Source organism: Zychaea mexicana, assembly GCF_025766255.1.
Source record: "Zychaea mexicana strain RSA 1403 chromosome Unknown BDB00scaffold_187, whole genome shotgun sequence".
Classification (NCBI taxonomy): domain Eukaryota; kingdom Fungi; phylum Mucoromycota; class Mucoromycetes; order Mucorales; family Lichtheimiaceae; genus Zychaea; species Zychaea mexicana.
The window spans coordinates 22,846-40,890 of record NW_026516850.1 but is presented as its reverse complement, the minus strand read 5'-3'; the positions used below and the strand labels follow the sequence as shown (position 1 = coordinate 40,890).

The 18,045-nt window shown below is 45.0% G+C and overlaps 4 protein-coding genes across 4 annotated transcripts; 2 read left to right on the top strand and 2 right to left on the bottom strand.

Annotated features, from left to right (window-relative positions):
- Positions 1 to 2,666: 2,666 nt before the first annotated feature.
- On the top strand, positions 2,667 to 4,122 carry BDB00DRAFT_204683 (Smg-4/UPF3 family-domain-containing protein). The gene is made up of 6 exons (XM_053116453.1): positions 2,667 to 3,265; positions 3,376 to 3,381; positions 3,495 to 3,604; positions 3,678 to 3,773; positions 3,875 to 3,965; positions 4,085 to 4,122. Exons 1-5 carry the CDS (start codon positions 2,967 to 2,969, stop codon positions 3,877 to 3,879), a joined length of 516 nt encoding a protein of 171 aa, XP_052972697.1. The 5' UTR covers positions 2,667 to 2,966; the 3' UTR covers positions 3,880 to 3,965; positions 4,085 to 4,122.
- A 1,101-nt stretch (positions 4,123 to 5,223) lies between these two features.
- On the top strand, positions 5,224 to 5,727 carry BDB00DRAFT_776370 (uncharacterized protein; the record flags this gene model as incomplete). Its single annotated transcript, XM_053120272.1, has 2 exons — positions 5,224 to 5,554; positions 5,621 to 5,727. Coding segments are annotated over 2 exons (438 nt in total), but the record flags the coding sequence as incomplete, so codon positions are not given.
- Positions 5,728 to 5,946: 219 nt separating this feature from the next.
- Positions 5,947 to 13,004, bottom strand: BDB00DRAFT_879700 (uncharacterized protein; the record flags this gene model as incomplete). Its single annotated transcript, XM_053127901.1, has 5 exons — positions 5,947 to 6,082; positions 6,146 to 9,576; positions 9,654 to 10,675; positions 10,766 to 12,447; positions 12,565 to 13,004. 5 exons carry the CDS (start codon positions 13,002 to 13,004, stop codon positions 5,947 to 5,949), a joined length of 6,711 nt encoding a protein of 2,236 aa, XP_052972695.1.
- Positions 13,005 to 13,232: 228 nt separating this feature from the next.
- BDB00DRAFT_860403 (ClpP/crotonase-like domain-containing protein) lies at positions 13,233 to 15,131 on the bottom strand. The gene is made up of 9 exons (XM_053125996.1): positions 14,968 to 15,131; positions 14,771 to 14,877; positions 14,604 to 14,683; positions 14,378 to 14,524; positions 14,185 to 14,288; positions 14,054 to 14,124; positions 13,909 to 13,972; positions 13,734 to 13,821; positions 13,233 to 13,660 (listed from the first exon to the last, which is right to left on the bottom strand). Exons 1-9 carry the CDS (start codon positions 15,069 to 15,071, stop codon positions 13,598 to 13,600), a joined length of 828 nt encoding a protein of 275 aa, XP_052972694.1. The 5' UTR covers positions 15,072 to 15,131; the 3' UTR covers positions 13,233 to 13,597.
- Between the last annotated feature and the right edge of the window lie 2,914 nt (positions 15,132 to 18,045).

The following is an 18,045-nucleotide window of genomic DNA, read 5'->3' as shown; positions in this document are numbered from 1 at the left end:
CTTGCGGTCGCTCGATATGCGTGGCCACTTATGTGTTTGTTATGAAATCTTTTGACTCACCTGAAGAACTAATCCAACATCAAGCTCAAGAAGTGAATGGCCGGTTGGATTGCAGGATGTGTGGTCAAATAGGTGTCGGCTCATCTTGTGGGCAGGTTTTTTGCCATCAGAGCTCTTTAGAATGCCTGCAACACTTTCTCGATCCGCTGCTCTCGTTCATAAGGAGAGATCATACCATCCTTTCTTACGCTGTGTGCCTGTTTTTCTTTTCCATAAATCTCTTACTAGCCAATTGTGTCTTTCGCTCTTAGATTGGCTGTATTTGCCGTTGTCAACGACTACCGACTCCTCCTTGCTCTCGCCTCACTTGATATGTTCTTTGACACAATATGTACATGTATATATGGTTCATTGATTGTTTGACACGCGTCTTTTTGTACTCTTCCTTTTTTTCGAAAGCATCGCGTTTACAAAAAGAAAATCATTAAAAATAGATCAAAATGTCTTGAAACATATATGTACACCACAGAGGTGCAAAGTCAACAACAACAACAACAAGTACTTCTGATATTTGCTTTGTAGGAGGCGTCCCTGTACTTTGGGAAGACCCGGTTCATTGCTATGTTAACGGGTATAGCATGGTCTGACAGCTTGTTACACCACTCTGTTGAGCTAGATAATGACGTACGCAGGACTGCAAAGCATACAGAAGCGCTTTCAACATTACATGATAAATAGCTAGAGTGATTAACAAAGATGCAGGCGAGATCGTAAATCTTGCATGAATTGATCTGACACATCAAGCTTGGAGCCAAAATTTGACTACAATACGCGGGATATTAAAACCAATATGGCGCGTTACTTGATTGACGGTAAGACGAATGATGGGCTCGAGTATAGTAAAATTAAAAAAAACTCGACAAAACTAGAAAAAACATATACGATATTACAGAAAAAGCACAAGTCTCTTGATGCACGACTACTTTCAACCGTCTATATCTTAGAGAAAAGGGTTGAAGCGAGTAAGCAGTAATGACATATAACGAAAACGCGCCGCAAGGGACGACCCCCTCCCTTGTAGCCCAAACCTCTAAGTAGCGACAACGTTTGAGATTATATCTTCAATAGTTTTTCAATGAATCAGCGTAAAGTCAGCTGCATTTCGATAATCTAAAGGTTTTCTGTTGTATATGTCGGTAGACACTGCTACCTGGGATACTGTTACCGGATCAACTTGAGTTCTGTCCTCCATACTGTAGAAGGTACCCACGGCAAGCTATGATTAGAGTCGAAACATGCAAGAAGTCAATTATCTAACTGTACTATTGAAGACTGCTGTATCTCACACGCTTGCCGTTTCTTTTACATTCTTTCACTCTCTACTTTTTTCCATCCTTCACGGCTCTACTTCTCCTCTATCAAGGCTGCTGCCTTGAGGAACGAGAAGAAGGATCTCCCGCATCCATGCCGTCTTTATCAAGGTTAACTTAAAGTCGAACACTATGGCACTCGTATTCGGCTGCTGCGGCACAAGGCGTGTCATTCTCAAGCTGTTATCTTCGTCTTCTCAGGTGTCAAGGCTATCCATCCATATTGCTGCCGGCTGGTGTGAAGAGACGGCGTTTGTTCAATGCGTGTACAGCAACTTCCAATGATCGACACGATGGGCTGATCTTCTTTATATTCTGTGCGCACTTTTTCCCTACTTTTTAAGTCCATAACTAGTCGTTTCAAATCGCAGCTCTTCCCTCTCCTTCTCTCTCTTTCTCAAGCAAGGAAGGACGTGTAAGTGGCTAATAACGACTGTGTGTTTGTTGTTTGTGTGGGATGAACGAATTGAAAGAAAGAAAAATGTAGACATTAAATGTCCCAAAAAACTATGTGCAAGTGGTTTGCTCATGATGCTTCTTGCTCCCTTTCTTCTTTCTCAGTATGCTCCTGCGCGGGCGTACTTTGGCGCTGCTGCCGATACTGTGGGCCCAAGTGCTCGTCATATCATGCAAGCGGTGGAGACTGGGTTACTGCTGCTGCTGGAAGACGAGAAACAAGGCTGACTCTGTAGGACTCTCGTCATCCTGTCATGGACCAGACTCCAGTGGTCAAGATCTTCTATCCATTCATCCTGAAAAGTGCGGTTCAGGTTTCTTTGCGTGTGTCTTTACTTTTGCTCTGACCTAGGAAGTATTGCGTTCATGCATATTCTATAACCCTCCCCTTTGCATTCTTTGTATCGCCTAGCTACCTTTGTTCCGTATCCATCTTCGGATGTTGCATCGCCTCATGCGGGTGGCATACTCTTTCTCTGGGCGTAAGTCCTATCTTTTACCATGTATTCCAGCCTCGGCTCAGAAGTTCGCCGGTGGGACCTGTAAGCTCGAGGAGTGCTTTGCGTAACAAAGTGAGCATGGAAGCACTGATTATGAGATGCATAAGCACATATAACATGTGTCTGAGCACCAAGTGCATCTCAACAGGCTCTTATTTTTCCACATGGCTTTATCTTCTCTTGCACCGCTTATACCTATGACATGACCCTTTGAACAGACGCAGCACACCATGGGGACTGCTGAGCTGCTCTGCCTTCTTAACCCACTCACCTTGTCTCCTTGCATTTCCGCTGTTATTTCAGCTACTAGCATATATCTCTCTCATTCAATACGCAAGAGCAAAAACAAATACTGACCGACGTTCACTTACAAAAAACGATTATAACGCTTGATGAGTCAGTCCGTGCTGAAGAGTTGGGATATTTAAACCAATTTTCAAGACACATATAGTCAACTGTCAACTTTTCTCTTTTACTGACTACATTTTTGCAGCTACGTTTGCTCGTGCTTGATAAAGTACATACAGACTAGAACCTTCTTCCTTATCAGCTACGCAAATTAATAATTCTGATACAAAGCTGTTAGAGACTGAAGAAAGAGCTTCCACAATGTGCTTAAAAAATCGGATCATTAGAGCAAATGCCAACAGCCGTAGAAAAAGTCCGCCACGCTCGTGGATATTTGCGTGCTACGGGACAAGCGAAAATAGGGTTTTTTTTGTTGCTGTTACAATGTCCACGTCCGAACCCAGTACTGCTGCACCAGCAGCGACTACGACACAGCAACAAGCAACGTCGACGCCGGCATCGTCGACGAGTACGACGACTGACAAACAAAAGGAAAAGGCAGCACTTGCCAAAGCGAAGAAAAAGAAGAAAGAAAAGGCCAAAAAGAAGGCCAAACGAGCCAAAAAGAACACGCTCAAAACAAAAATCGTTGTACGTCGATTACCACCCAATTTGCCTGAAGAGGCATTAATGAATGCTGCTAAACGATGGATTGGTGACGACGTTGTTGATTATAAATTCTATGTGCCTGGCAAGCTTAGTCAAAGGTATTGATTTTGTAAATGAGGTGGAAATAAGTAGTCGACCCAAACACAAGGCTAGTTGGCTATACTTGCTTATGCTTACATACCAAAAAAAAACACTCTCTCTCTGCTTATAGCAAGGGAAAAGAAAATGTGTTTTCGCGTGCTTACTTTCATATGAAGTCAATGGAGGCGGTTATTGCATTTCATCAAGGCTTTGATGGTCACATTTTTCTCGACAGCAAAGGTAACAACGTCTTATCGCATGTGTTTGGGTTGTTTCACATTCCATGCTAATGTGTCTATCTGTTCTCGCAAAGGCACCGAGAGCCGTGCTGTGGTAGAATTCGCGCCGTTCCAAAAAGTGCCGAAAGAGCATAAGAACCCTGACACTCGTCAAGGAACGATTGACGAAGGTAAATAGCAATAGGATCTTCTTTTTTCCGGATGGATAACTGATTAGCTGTATGTATGTGCTACAGACCCTGACTACTTGAAGTTCGTCGAATCGCTCAAGGCTGAGGAAAACAAGGCAGCCGAGCCAAAAGAAGTGGGTGAGACTGGATCTCAGTTGGAGCGTTTAGAGAACAGACTTGCACTTGTCACAGGTATGATTTGGGACAACTATTATTACTGTTACTACTGTTGTTTGGACGGAGGAAAGCAAGTGGTCAGTCATTCGAGAGAGAAACGCTCCTTTACATTGATGGACCAATGAATTGAATAGCACAAACACTGGCTGCCGAACAAGCCAACAAGCCAAAGACTACGCCGTTGCTGGACCATCTTCGGGCTCAAAAAGCCGCTCAAGCAGCTGCCAAAGCCAAAGCGCAAGCTGCCAAGGCGGCCAAGAAGAAAGCTGCTGCCAAAGAAGCAAAGGAGATTAAGGCTAGAGAAAAAGCAGCAGCATCAGCATCAGTGGCAGGAACAGCTGAGGAAGGAGCGGCAGGCAGTGAAAGAGAGGGAAAGGCGAAAAAGCCATCGCGTCGCAACAAGAAGAAAAAAGATCAAGACAAAAAGGCAGCAGCAGCAGCAGCAGCAGGTGGAGCAGTAGAAGCAAACGGCAGCGACACCACCAAAGCATCTAGCAAAGAATCCACCAGCAACAGCAAACCCAACAAGCCTCCGAAAGAAAAAGGCGACAAGCCAAAGAAGCCAAGGCCGAGTAGAAACAGGGAAGGGAAGGAATCCAAGAACAACAAGCAAGGCAAGCAGCAGCAGCAGCAGCAGCCAGTAGTGCAAATCTTGGGAAGAGGCAACAAGGAGGATAGCAGCAGCAAGCCAAAGAGTTCTGCAAACCAGCGGGCCGGATAACATGAAAAGAAGAAGAAGCGAAGGCATTTGCTACGTTTATTGGCGGCGAAAGGGCTCAGATCAATCGGGACTCCTCACCTCTCTCCCTCGCTGCTGTCTGTCACGTCGTCGTTATCACCACCACTATCGTCATCATCGAGCCTTTGAGGATGTACGCTTCCCCTTTGTGTTGTGTGGCATGTCTGTCTGTCTGCCTAGTAAGATCCGCTTTTCTCTCTCTCGCTCGTTCAAGTACACACACGCACAGGCGACATTATCCTTCTTTTTCTTTCCTTTGCTGCTCGCCAAATACGTAAGAGCTACCGAGCGATACGCTTTTGGCTGCCTTTATCAATAAAAAACAAAAGCTGGTGTCCTTCGGCTCTGCATTAATGCTTTCTTGGATATTTAAACTCAAATTTGCTCTGCTTTGAAAAAAAAAAAATTGTTTCAAACTCTTATAGATCGATCCAAAAAAAAAAGCCATGGCCTCAGGTAAATTACAATTACTTGAGACCAGCGATTGTTGAAAGAAATAATAAACATACCGGAACATGTCACGTAGAAAAAGCACAAAAGAAAGCGGCTTCCGAGATTGACGACATTTTCGCCAAAAGAAACGTACCTGTTGAGAAAAAGCCTGCTACGGACAAGAGCAGTGACTCTGGTACAACGACGACGACAAAAAAGAAGGACAATAAGAAGAAAAAGGGCGTTAAGTTCGATGAAAATGCCAAAAAAGAATCCAAAGAAGACATAGAAGAAGAACAACCAGCAGCACATGTAGTGGAAGAAGTCGTGTTTGCTGAATTGACAGCAGCGAAAAAGGGCCAAAAGCGGAAGTCTCAAGCGCCAGCACCATCGGATGATGATGGATTCGGTGATTCTCGAGGCAAAAAGTCCAGTAAGTACTATTATCTCAAGACAATGCATGTAGCGTGTGATTAACCGCACTGTACGTTGCGTTTAGAGCGAACAACAGAAGAAGGCTTCCCACTTTATGATGTCAAGGACTTACGGATAGGTGAAGGCAAGGATACGCCATTGTGTCCTTTTGACTGCCAATGCTGCTTTTAGATTAAATTATTTTATTCTCGTGCGTCTTTTTTGGGGTCTTTTTATCCTGAGTGCGTTAGGAGAAAGGCGAGGAAAAGGATTCTGTGTACGAGTGTGTTATGTATGTGTGTATATACGTGTAAGTTGGAGAGAGAAGAGAGAGAGAGAGAGAGAGAAGCCAAAATATACAACATGATGATATATGCGAGTAACATGTATGAAAGGAGAAAGGAGACTAAATCACCAGGACTCCCAACGCGTGTAAGAGTATGACGACTCCATCTTTCGTCGAACAAAGGCCGGTACAACATGAGAGAGCCACATTTGTCGGATCTGTTCGAAGCGCTGTGAGTTGAGATATTGTGGTGTACCTCGTCTATGATAAGCAGCGTTAATGCACACATTCCATTCGATAAGATTCACAACTTAGGAGAAATACCTCAAGAACAGATCCACTTCACCGTGAGTGTCCAGGTAAGGCGCGTTCATGATACTTCCACCGTCAGCATGGAGCAACAGCACTAGCGACTCCTTGATCACCAAAAAAATGCCTACGTCGCCACTGCAGGTGCGCATATGAGTGTTGCATTCGCCACGGTGGTTTTCGGTACAACAGTATCGACGTGCACAGACAAACGTGCCACAAATTAGACACAATGCAGGGTTTTCTGGCAGATTGCCGCACTTGCGGCATACGCGTCTTGAGCTTTCTTCAAACAATTGGTCCATCCGGTAAGGCAGCGACACCAGATAGTATGGCGTAGGCAATCGAAGCGCAAGCTTGGGTTGTCTGACAAGTGTTCCTGTCATTGCTGTCGTGGTAGGACTACCACTCGTGGCAGTGCTTGCTCCACTACCGGTACCAGCAATAGTAGGTGCGACGATAGTAGTGGTAGGACTAGTAGCACTACCCTCGGGAACCAATTCTTGTTGTTCATTGTAATAGTGTTTACACCAGCCCATCAACATGCCTTGTTCAAAAGGCCCCAACTTGAACATTTGGGCTAGCGCTGGCAGTCGAAGAATACGAGTCAGATATTCATATTCGTCGTCCATGGCATCATCGTCCAGATCTTCCTCTTCCCAGTTGATGGGTTGTAAAATAAATCCGTGGTGCACGATCATCAATAGCAATGATTTCCGCAGATACGGTAACGTGAACGTTCGGATCAACGAAGCAAATACAGGGGCAGGCACTGCTGCGAAAAAGTCTTGGAGGGTGGTTTCTGAAATGCCCACAAGGCCGGCAATATCACATGCGAACCGTTTGGCTGCCTCTGCTTCTTCCGAGGATCGAGATTGCGACGCGTGTGAGGATAAGCGTTGATACGATTGCGACACCTTGCTATCTGCGAGCGTTTCAGTCTTGAAGCCTTGTAATAACCCAATCACGGTCTTTGCCACTTCGGCTACATAGAGTAGACGCATAAAGTGATGGATGTCGGCTTCACTATGGCGTGATTTGATGATAAACCCAAGGGTCGTTAAAGTTTCGAACGCATCAGCTACGAGCAATGGCTTGCGCATGATCTCGCTGCTTGCCAAATCATCAGCTTCCAAGGTCTCTTCGTAAAAGATTTGGCGCAGCACACCCAAGCTGATACGCTGCAGCGTGTATCGATCGTCCGTCACCCACCGCGTGTTCATGACACTGGGCATGAGCTCGCCTGTCTTGGCCAGGATTTTCAGCAACGTCTGGTTTTGGAAAGAAATATCGTCCAAGAACGTTCCTGTATGTTCAACGCTCAAATCCCGTGCTCGCACGCCATGGTCACCACGCTGTGCTATTTCAATCGATGAAATCGCATAGGCGTACATGTTGTACAGCTCGAGCAATGATGCACGCAGTTCTCCTGGTGATATGCTGCCATCCTGGATGATCAGGCTGCTGTTGCCTCCTTTCATGGCTGTGCGCAGTTGGTTATAAAGTCGTCGCAGTGCGTCCACGTCTTCAATCTCGACACCCGGTTCCGCACGTGGGTCAGCATCTTCGTCCATGCTACCAGGAATGCGGTCGGCAGGTCCAATCTCGCCTTCTAGCTGCGTCATGATATTTTTGGCGAAACCGCCCAGATCTTCGTAAGGTGTCTTGGTGACCATGGGTCCTGGATACGATTCCTTCTTGCCCTTCCATACGATTGGCAGCAAGACGTTGCCAAGTGCTTTGCAAAGCGGGCAAAGGAACTGCTTGTGTCTGAGCTGGGGCATCAATGCGCGCAACGGGTTGCTCGTTTCGCTTTCGACGGACTCTTGGTATCCGTTAAAACAGTGAGCGTGCATCAAATGGCCACAGGTTGAGATATGCAAGCCTTCAACGTGAGCGTCTGTGGGGAATCCATGCATTGACGGGCGCTTATTGGTATCCTGAGTGGCCGCTTCCATATGTTCTTTCCACGTATCACGGCCTTGTGCTGTTTCGAGCAGGTCAAACACGATATCGGTATTTTGGAGCGGTGTCTGACGCACAGTTTTTGATTTCTGGACCAGGCCAAGCACGCCATACAACCGCGACCGATCGAGCTCTTCTTGGCAGACGATGCAGGTTCCTGCAGGGAAATGACAGGTGCGTTCAACATCACCGTCGGTGATGGCTGCTTCTTGATCCATATCAGCACCGCCTTCGCTCATGATATCTTCTTCCTCGTCGTCATACATGTCTGCATGTTGAGACATGAATTGGGATTGTGCTTGAGCAAACTGGGCCATAATATTCGCCTGGCGAGCCTTGGCCTCTGCCTTTTTCTTTTCATATTCTGCAGCAGCGTCATCCTTTTCTTCTGCCTCGGTGGCTTCTTGAGCTGTCCGGTGCATGGTTCGCCACTCGGCAATCATTTCCTTGGCATCGCTCGAGCCGCGCTCTTCTATCTTGTCGATAATATACTTGCACCTCTGATGGACGTACTTGTACTCCTTATCACCCATAAATCGCAGTAAGATTGTGAGGAGCGACACATGTTCTCGCTCAATACCCACAGTAATGGCAAACATGTCCTCAGTCGCATGATGAATAAAGCTATCGGTAGCTGCCAAAGGCGAGTTGGAACGGAACTTGCCCTTGGCCAGCGCTTGTTGCCTTTCAAACGCTTCGTTGTTCTCGTCCGTCACAGCGACCATGGCCAAATACAGCGCATCGTCCAGGATCAATTCACTCGAAGCCTTGGCTGTGCGCGAGTTCCACAGTGCATACAGGACAACTTGGACAAACATCTGGCACTGCAAAAAGTTACCCAAGTACTTGAACGGACCATAGTGGATCTTGCGCAGTTTGGGTAGTACAAAGAACTCTTCCTTGTCGACTTCGCTCTTTTTCTTGTCACGAGCAATCTTGTTACGACGTATTCGGAGCTTTTCAAAGGCTTCCTCGCGCTGATTGCGTGAAAAGTGCCAAAAGTATGGGTCGATTTCAGCATAGTATTCGTCCTTCAGTTCGTAGCGGCCGTGGTCGTTTAGACCAGCTGGTGCTTTGTACGTGGACAGCTCGCCGAGGTGTTTGTCAAACATTTCGTGGTCGCTCAGGCTGTCGGGCAAGACCTTGACTAGTTCAGAATAAGCCATGCTGGATAGACCCAAGTATTGAATGATGGCGCGGCGGATCTTGTCTTCGATCGGCATATCCGAAGCGTATCCGCGCTCAGTGGCACAAATCACCAGGAAATCAATAAGCTCTTCTACGACCGTGGTCATTTGCGATGTATCGTAGTAGCTATGCGACTTGTCGGGCTTGCCGTTGAACCATTCAGTAACATCGAATCGGTCAATCATGGTTGCAAGCATATGGTCAGGATGGGTCGCCACGAGACCGACTTGGAGCAGATATAGGTCCCAATCATACGTGTATTCTCGTACACTGACATCGCGATATGTGCGTGCCTGGATAGCATTGTATCAATGATTCGTGTTTAGTTTCCCAATAGTTCAATCGTTCATTCCGTTTACGTTATTATTACCTGGTTACGAATACCGAAACCGTTTCGGACCCATACACCACAATTGGCCTGGGCCAAAAGAGCACGCATGCGAAGTGGATATTCGAGAATTGCCAAAAAGGTATCATGCGATGGATCTTGTTCATTAAACTTGTCAATCACGCTCTTGAATCCATTCTGCCAGCCCAATTCATGCATTGTTTCGTCCTTGAGCAAGCGAACATGCGACAACAGTTCCGCCAAAAGCCAATGATAAGGATGATGGAAAGAGACCGGTTCTTTGGCGATATCGTACTTGACAATAGGGAAGGTACCAGCTGAATGTGTCTTGAAGTTTTTGTACTCTTGTCTCTTAACACCCTTGATTAAGCAGCCACGACCTTCTCGCTCGTTAATTGCCACTGATCCTGCATCTCTATCTGCCAGTCGAGGGGACCAATCAGCCATGGCTTTCATGATACGTTGAATCGATCGGACAAGTGATCGTGTCGCATCAACACTATTGTTGGATGGTGCATCAGTATAAAGCGAGGCAAAGCAGTCGGCAAATAAGCGACAAAGTTTGGATATTTGGAGCGTGACATTGAACGCGTTGACCCACGAGGTTGACTCGTATTCTACATGGACATTGCCTTTTCGGACAAGTGGATCCATCGCCTGGAACTGGAATAACATGTCCAGGAAATGGCGCAAGTACAATGGTTGGTGGCAGATTTCGGGCTTGACCAGCTCAGTGTTCAGAACATAGCGTAAGTCATAGAACGTCATTGCAAACCGGGGTCGTTTAATGGCGCGCGACGAACAGTCCACTTGCATGTTGTGATACTCTTCTGGTAGGAGCATATGGATGTGATCTGTCATGAAGAAGTTTGCTAGGATCGAGCAAGCAATCCCAAAGAACTTGTAACTCTTGACCACTAGTGCTGCCACGGTTGGTACAGTAAGCAACTGGACAGAGAGCGTTGTGATCGAATGCTCTGGCTCACGATCCTTCAGGAAAAATGCGTCCAATAGCTCTGGATAGTTGCGTGCAAATCGGATACCTATAGGGTAGTACAAATAAAAATACATGAGTAAATTCCCTCGCTTACACTGCTTATACATCGTAATGCTAACTAATCGACACCACTTACCAATATTAGGACGGTAGTCATAGTTGGAAACAACGGTACCAATCAGTAAATCCTTGATACTAGCACGGGCCGTTTTCCACAGACGCAAGTCGTACTGCAAGAGATAATCGAGGCGAAGCTTGCGACTGAACTCGCGTTTGATATGCTGATCCGTTTCTGCCAAGAGCTTGCTTGTAGGAGGTAGAGGCGAGCCCAAAACGGTGGCAATGTCACGTTCTTCAGACTCGAGTTTTTCAGTGTATACCAGCCATTCATTCAAGTCGTATTTGAGATCAATGATATCCTGCGGCCGTCCTGGTGAATGACGTCGATAAGGCGGTGTTTGTGGTGCTGTTGCTGAAGCATGTCCACTATTAATGGTAGTAACAACTGAAGGCGGAGGTGAACGCTGTCCTTGAGTTGGAGGAGACGTAGCGTCAGATCTCGACTCGTGATGTTCTTGTTGGTGTTGATGAATATCTTCGTCATCACTTGCGTTTCGCATCTCCACGTCCTGTTGCAACCCGTGGGAGCCGCGAGGTCCAATATCATCATTCTCGTCGTCTTCGTAATCGTCGTCGTCGCTATCACCAGGATGATACTCTTCGTCGTCGTCGTCATCAACATCATCCGCTTCTAACCATTCGATGTCGTCATCTGGCGGTTCGAATACTTGTGTAAAGACGCCGTCACCTTCATCCACTAGCATGGCGCCTTCCAACAGATCCTGATCCTGATCATCCTCGCCTTCATCTTCTGTACCATCAAACTCGAAATCATAGTCATTGGGATCTGCATCTGACACTGTACCACGCCGCGACCGAGTCGATAAAGCTGCCAATTCCGGACGAAGCGAATATTCCTCACACAGGACCTCGCATATAATATCGCGCAATATACAATTGCCTCCTTGGACATTACCGAAAAACGTGTAGCGACCGCTGATCAAATCCTTGAGCCAATCGAGCAACAATCCAGAAATCTGCTCACGAACGGTATCCTTACAAGACCGAATCGTCACGGCCAATTTGATTCTGTTGATTTCGGTCGCGATGGGTATCAAGTCGTCGAGTCTGGACGATGTTTCAATGATATGGCGGCCATAGGCGTCGACGCTCTCGGCAACTTTGCTCGCCTCCATTTTGGTGCAATTGGTCGCACGCATCACGACGTCAATCACCTCATCGAACGAGTGTTTCTCGTCGTTCCACAAGATGCACGCGTACATGGGCCGGTTGCCGCTGTCGGGCATTCCCAATGCCTTGTCGCTCGCCTCGCAGTCCTGCTGGATTTCTGGTTTGGAGCGGAGTGACAGATTCTCCGGACTCACGGCAAATGTTTCCAGAATGTAATCCATTACTACTTGGATCGTGGACTTTATCTGTTGTAGTAGTTCGGGTGTCACGGACGATATCGGCTCGAAAGTACGCGTTCCCGCTGCGGACTTGGTTGTAGTGGAGTTGTCATCATTGTTCATGGTTGATGATGATGATGATGATGCTGCTGCTGTGTCGCTCGTGGATGGGGCGGCTGACAAGGAATGGATGCTGCATTCTAACGGCACCTTCCATGCTTCTGGGTCACCACAGTCGCAGCAGCCACCGGCGCCTCGGCTGATCCATATTTTCACGTCGTGTCCGTCATGGTTTGTCGCATGGAAACATCGTGCACAAAGTACACACGTGTCATCTAACCCACAGGACCTGCATACATGATTGTCGTGTAAGTATAATAATAGCCTCAAACGGGTCCAATAGCTAAATAACAGAACAGAAGGCTTTCCGCATAATGCGCAGTAGCAGTAAAAGTATGTAACACACCTGCAACGGTAAACACTTTCTCCCTTTTTGAACAAGTGGCCACACTGCTTGCCGCGTTGACTCTCCCAATACTCGGGCTCATCGGTCGAAGGATCTACAAGGACATTGTCCGGGTTGGATGGCACTGCGACCGTATTATCGTCGTCACGCTTAAAAAGATTGTATTTTTCAAGCAACATTGATAAATTATCGTTGACATCGTTCGTGGCGTCAGTGAAAAAGTACTTTTGCATGAGGGCATGGTTGTTGCCCCATAACAATCGGTAACAATTTGTCAAAATTTGTCGCTCGGCACCTCGGTGTAGCCGATACTTGTACATGGCAGGTGCGTCATTTAAGAATTTCCTGAGCTGTTCTGCGCTGACGGGTGATGTCCATGACTTGTCGCTAGTTGTTGCTGCTGCTGCTGCTGCTGCACTTGAGGGAGAAGAGTCTGACATTATGAAGAAGAAGAAGAAGAAGAAGAGGAAGAAGAGACAACACACATATATATATATTCCTGTTTCTTTCCTTGCTTTGTTTAATATCAGAGTAAGAGTGTGTGTGTGTGGTGTGGAATGAAGGAAGAAAGAAGAAAAAAAAAATAGAGATCGCTGGGGCTCTGGTAGATAACTCAAAAGAAAAGAAAAAATATGCTGTTGAATCCAGTTGCAATAGCGCGCGCTAGGAAAAAAAAACTCGAGAAAAAAAAATGCTTGAGCACGTGACGCGACCTAGCGAACTGATGCAATCGTTCCGGGGTGTGATCTTTCGTACCCTTCCAGATACGCTTGACCGACGAAGAGCCACTGCAATAGCTCGAATTTGCGATGTCGACAAAGTATCAGTAGCCAGCGAGTCTGAAGCTGAGGAACATTTTTCTCCCTTTGTATGACAAGCGTATAAGCTCGCTTTAAAGTTTGTGGCCCTTGGCACATCACACTGCCTCCGATCACCGGCACCTTATTAGTAAGAACTTGGACATTTATAAAGTCATATAAAACAAAAGCGTGTTATTCCGCCAGTGGTACAGAAACATGACTTTATTCCACTATTAGAGCTTGGAATATGTCACAGGCTTCTTGGTGACGAACGCTTCGACGGATTTGGGAATATCCTGAAATATATAGGCTCTCGTTCAGCATTTGATGACAAGATACAATGGTCAAACGTCTCTTTCTTTCTTTTACCTCAGTCATGAGCATAGCGCTATTCCAGACGGCAGTGTATTGCAAGCCTTCATCAACGCTATGGTCGCGGGAATAGTTCAACAAGTGCCTATGTTTTTTGTAGCAAAAGAGTGCTGTTTTAGTTATCTGTGATGTAATTTGTATCTAGTGAGAGAGAAAGGAAAGGACTTTTTACTTTGTGCTAACGACAGCGACGGGCGACTTGGTTGCGATCAATTTAGCAGTCTTAAGTGCTCCCTCTGATTATACACGTTTCTTGGATTAGAATAGATGCAGTTTCTCAGGCCCCAAAAAGTTATAACAAACATTCATTCACCCACCAATAAGTTGCTCCTTGGTATCGAACACTTTGCTAATGAAACCACATCGATATGCCTCATCCGCATACATGCTATAATAGAAACAATGATTGGTACTGCAGTCTATTTGACTTACAAGAAAAGGCACTTACTTGCGGCAGGTATAGCACAATTCACGGACCAGACTGGCATTACCAATGACCTTGGGCAAACGTTGCAAAGTGCCGACATCGGCTGCAAGACCCACGTCAACTTCCTAATATGATGTCAGGTAAGTTTCCCCGCACTTTTTTTTGTACGACACTCCCCTGTTATAATACTCGGTCGCTGCTATAAAATTGTTACCTTGACACAAAAGAAAGAGTCCTTGGTAGCATAGCGGATATCACCTGCGGTGGACAAATCGATGCCAGCGCCAAAAACGCCATTATGCATAGCGACAATGACTGGCTTGGAGCATTTTTCAAGGGAGGTCATAGCGCCTTGGAACCACTATACAACCTTACTGTGTCAAACGATGGATGACACCTCTGAAACCGCGTTTTTTCAATCCGTCGCTATCTTCTCTAACCTGAATATGCTCCTGCAAGGCAAAGGCTTGTCTAGCAACATCCATATCACCGTGATCCTTCAACAAGACGTTATCGGTCACTAAAAAAGCGGGTTATGTCAGCGCAAATCCTCCCATTTAGAAATTTACTGTTGTGCAGACAAGAGTGGTCCCAACAGATTACTTACAGTCCAAACCAGCTGTGAACATACGACCTGTACCGGATAATACAACGGCACGAACATCACTGTCGCTGCTAATATCCGCAAAGCACTTTCCGACATCGCTCGCCAGCCTAAAACCTCCACAAGAAGAAACAATGTGTATAAGTTTTTATTCTTTCTCAGGGCCGTACATAAAGAAAAAGAGGGTTGCAGTTTATTACGTTTCGTTGAATGTGTTCAAGTGATTGGGACGATTCAGTTCGACATGGGCAACACCATCAAGGAATACTTGAACCTTGACTGTTTCGTATTGGTACTTTGACATTTTCTCTTTTGAAGTTGAATTGAGGAGTGTGGTGTGGAGGAAGGTTGTAGAGAAAAGGTATATAAAGTGCGAGAAAAATGTGCTGTCAGCTCCGCATGACATAATGTTTTTTTGTCTCGCACGTTCATGTGAAATTACTAACCATGAATTGCTTCCCCGCACTAATCTTCGGTTACTTTGGAAACCACACACACATGCGTATTGGGACCTGTAGTAACAAATCTCATGTCACAGCACTACTAGATGAGAATATAACACTTTGGACATTCGCATAATATGCTTTTGTTTGCTAGTATCACAGTATAAACTTCTCCTCAATTACGATATCTGTCATTGTACACTATTTCAGCTATCGTCTGCTTTTTGGTGGGGACTAGGTTAATCACTGGCAAAGATTATTGTTGTTGTGCTTTTTGGCCGCAATGACCCAGTTGGATGTTTTCGGAAAAGCAATCATAGATTTCCTTTATGCAGTAGCTTCACTGTCTGCATTTGGAAACCATTTGCCTCAAAAACAACATCTTCTAGCGCCTTGGGTGTTGCCGAACATTTTCAGCAGCACTCTCAAAAGGCAGAAACTCAAGGCAACCCTTACTTCCTGACATTCATGTTCCTCTCAATTTGAGTGAGAGAAGGTGTGTCAAAGTATCTTTAAACGTAGTTCATGTTTTATGAACGGTTTTTTTATTGGTTTGCACTACGTATAAATTCAAGGCTGCCTAAGCGTTTCGGGTTCTCGCCTTGTAATATACTTAAAACGAGTTATTAAAAGTACGCGCAACAGATAACACTTATTAATATCGTTTCGTATCGAAAAAAAAATATGTCTTTGTCGTTATACTTCTTTGTACTTTGGAGAAATTGTCGACACGCTGCTTTCGTGGTCATAATAAACTCTTGGACACTCATTGCCGATATCGACTTGAAATCCACCAGGTGATTCATAAAAGCAGTTCGAACTGTTATGTTCTGTAGAATTTAAAAAAAAAATAGTTGTAAAATAACCGAAACGAGAACAAGAACGAAAACTTGATCTAGATGATATGTACTAGGTCTAAAACGACCCTACAACAGTGGCAACTCTTTTTGATGACGCGTGTATATTCACAATGTTTGATAACCTGCTAGAAAGGACTGCGAGCAAAGGCTAGAGCGGGCTCAAAGGTGTAGCGAATTAACTTAGCAAACGAAAAAAAAATCGTAAAAGAAAGCTACTTTAAACGCGCATATTAACTGGATAAGCGCGCTTGATTGTTTAGGAAGCTTCTGTGCGAGCAATATTCTCTGTATTGAGCAGACAATGCACTATAGTGTATTCTTGTTCATTTACAATGTAGCTAAATAGTTTTAATCTGTCACCTCTCTTGTGTGGCTGCTTTATCGGTAAAACTATTGTGTTAAGGCTGATCAAAACGTCTGAATCAAAGTACACGAGATGAGCCACAGAGTCGGTGCTATACATCGTCTCTAGAATGCAAAACGATTAAATAAGTCTACACTAGTAGCATCGCTTCTATTGCTTCTACTACAGACAACGAGGCAGTCAGTAAGCTCCCTGCTACAATATACGAAGCATTAACCCCAGCCTACAATTTATCCAGTGCACCCCGCAAAAGAGCACACCACGGCCCATTTCCTCTTCTCTATGACATTTTCGAGGACGCCGCTTCTGAAAAAAACGGCTGTCAAGGTATTCAAGCTGGCTACTCTCTGGGATTAATTCATATTGTTCGTATTTGTCAGACCATTAAATACGTTGAAGGCTGAACTGGTTCGACAGAAGCTATTTACGAGTCTGATATGCCATTCTAATATGTCAGACTTTGATGCGTTTCTTTCTAGCATCTTCAAGTATCTGTAATTGCGAGATAAAGGCAGTCAGCAACTGTAGTATTACGTAGTATTTGAGTAGCGTAGCAATCGATAAAATGAGACAATGGACGAATCCTTTGAAACACTTCTTCCAGAATTAAAATCTAAACATCCTTCTATCCTATGTAAGCACTACTTTTTCTATACTGTTTCATCCTCATTATGTCTGGTATGACTCTGATATAATAGTAAAACGATGTGATCCAAGATATTACAGGTACGTTGTTGTAATTCCGTTGTCAAGAAATACTTATTTAAGCCTGGACTGGTGTCCGCTTATTTTATTATAATCTTAACTATATCAGACATGATATGTGCTCTCTCCAAGCTTGTCAATGCCGTAAGAGACCGTTATAAGCTTTTATTCTTCCTATTATTCGGGATCGTTGTCTTGCTTCTCTTTTTTTTCGGTGTCAGGCTTAGATTCCATGACTCCTTTACGAGGATCTATTTCTCTTATTTTCTAGTATTTGCGATGAATGTTGAATGTTGGATCACTGAAACTCTGTGATGGCCTGTAGTAAATCAAATACACAAAGATAAACTAAGTCGTTTAATAATGGATTAGAAACAAAAGATTGAACAAAGTGCTGCAATATCAGCTACAGAAACCATCTTCTTTTATATCTAGCTTTCAAACATTGTTTAAGAGCTCGGTCTTAACGGGGAAACAGATGTGAAGGTGGAAAGCTTACCAGCTTTTTTGTCAGCAAGGACCCTATTGGTGCTTTGCTGTAAGAACGAATTAAAGCTTTTATGATGGTGTGAGATGTGTTCTTGCACGGTTGTTTCACACTTGGTTTCTTTACCCAGTAATATGAAGGGTTCATATTTCAGTCCAGCTAGTGCATGTGCGCAACCGTGGCCCTTAATGGATCCCGGTGCGGTAAAGAAGAGAAACTTTCTGTCAAGAAATCTGTCTGTACCAGAACCTCGTTTACCACAGTTCCCATGTTTCTTCTTCATCGTAATTGATCCAACGGACGTGATATAGAAAATTACTTTGTGTTCTCTGTGACCAACAATTCAATTGAACTCATAGTTTTCATCGACTGGTACGTCTTCTACTTTTCTTACTGGCCTCATCTTTCTTGCTGAAAAT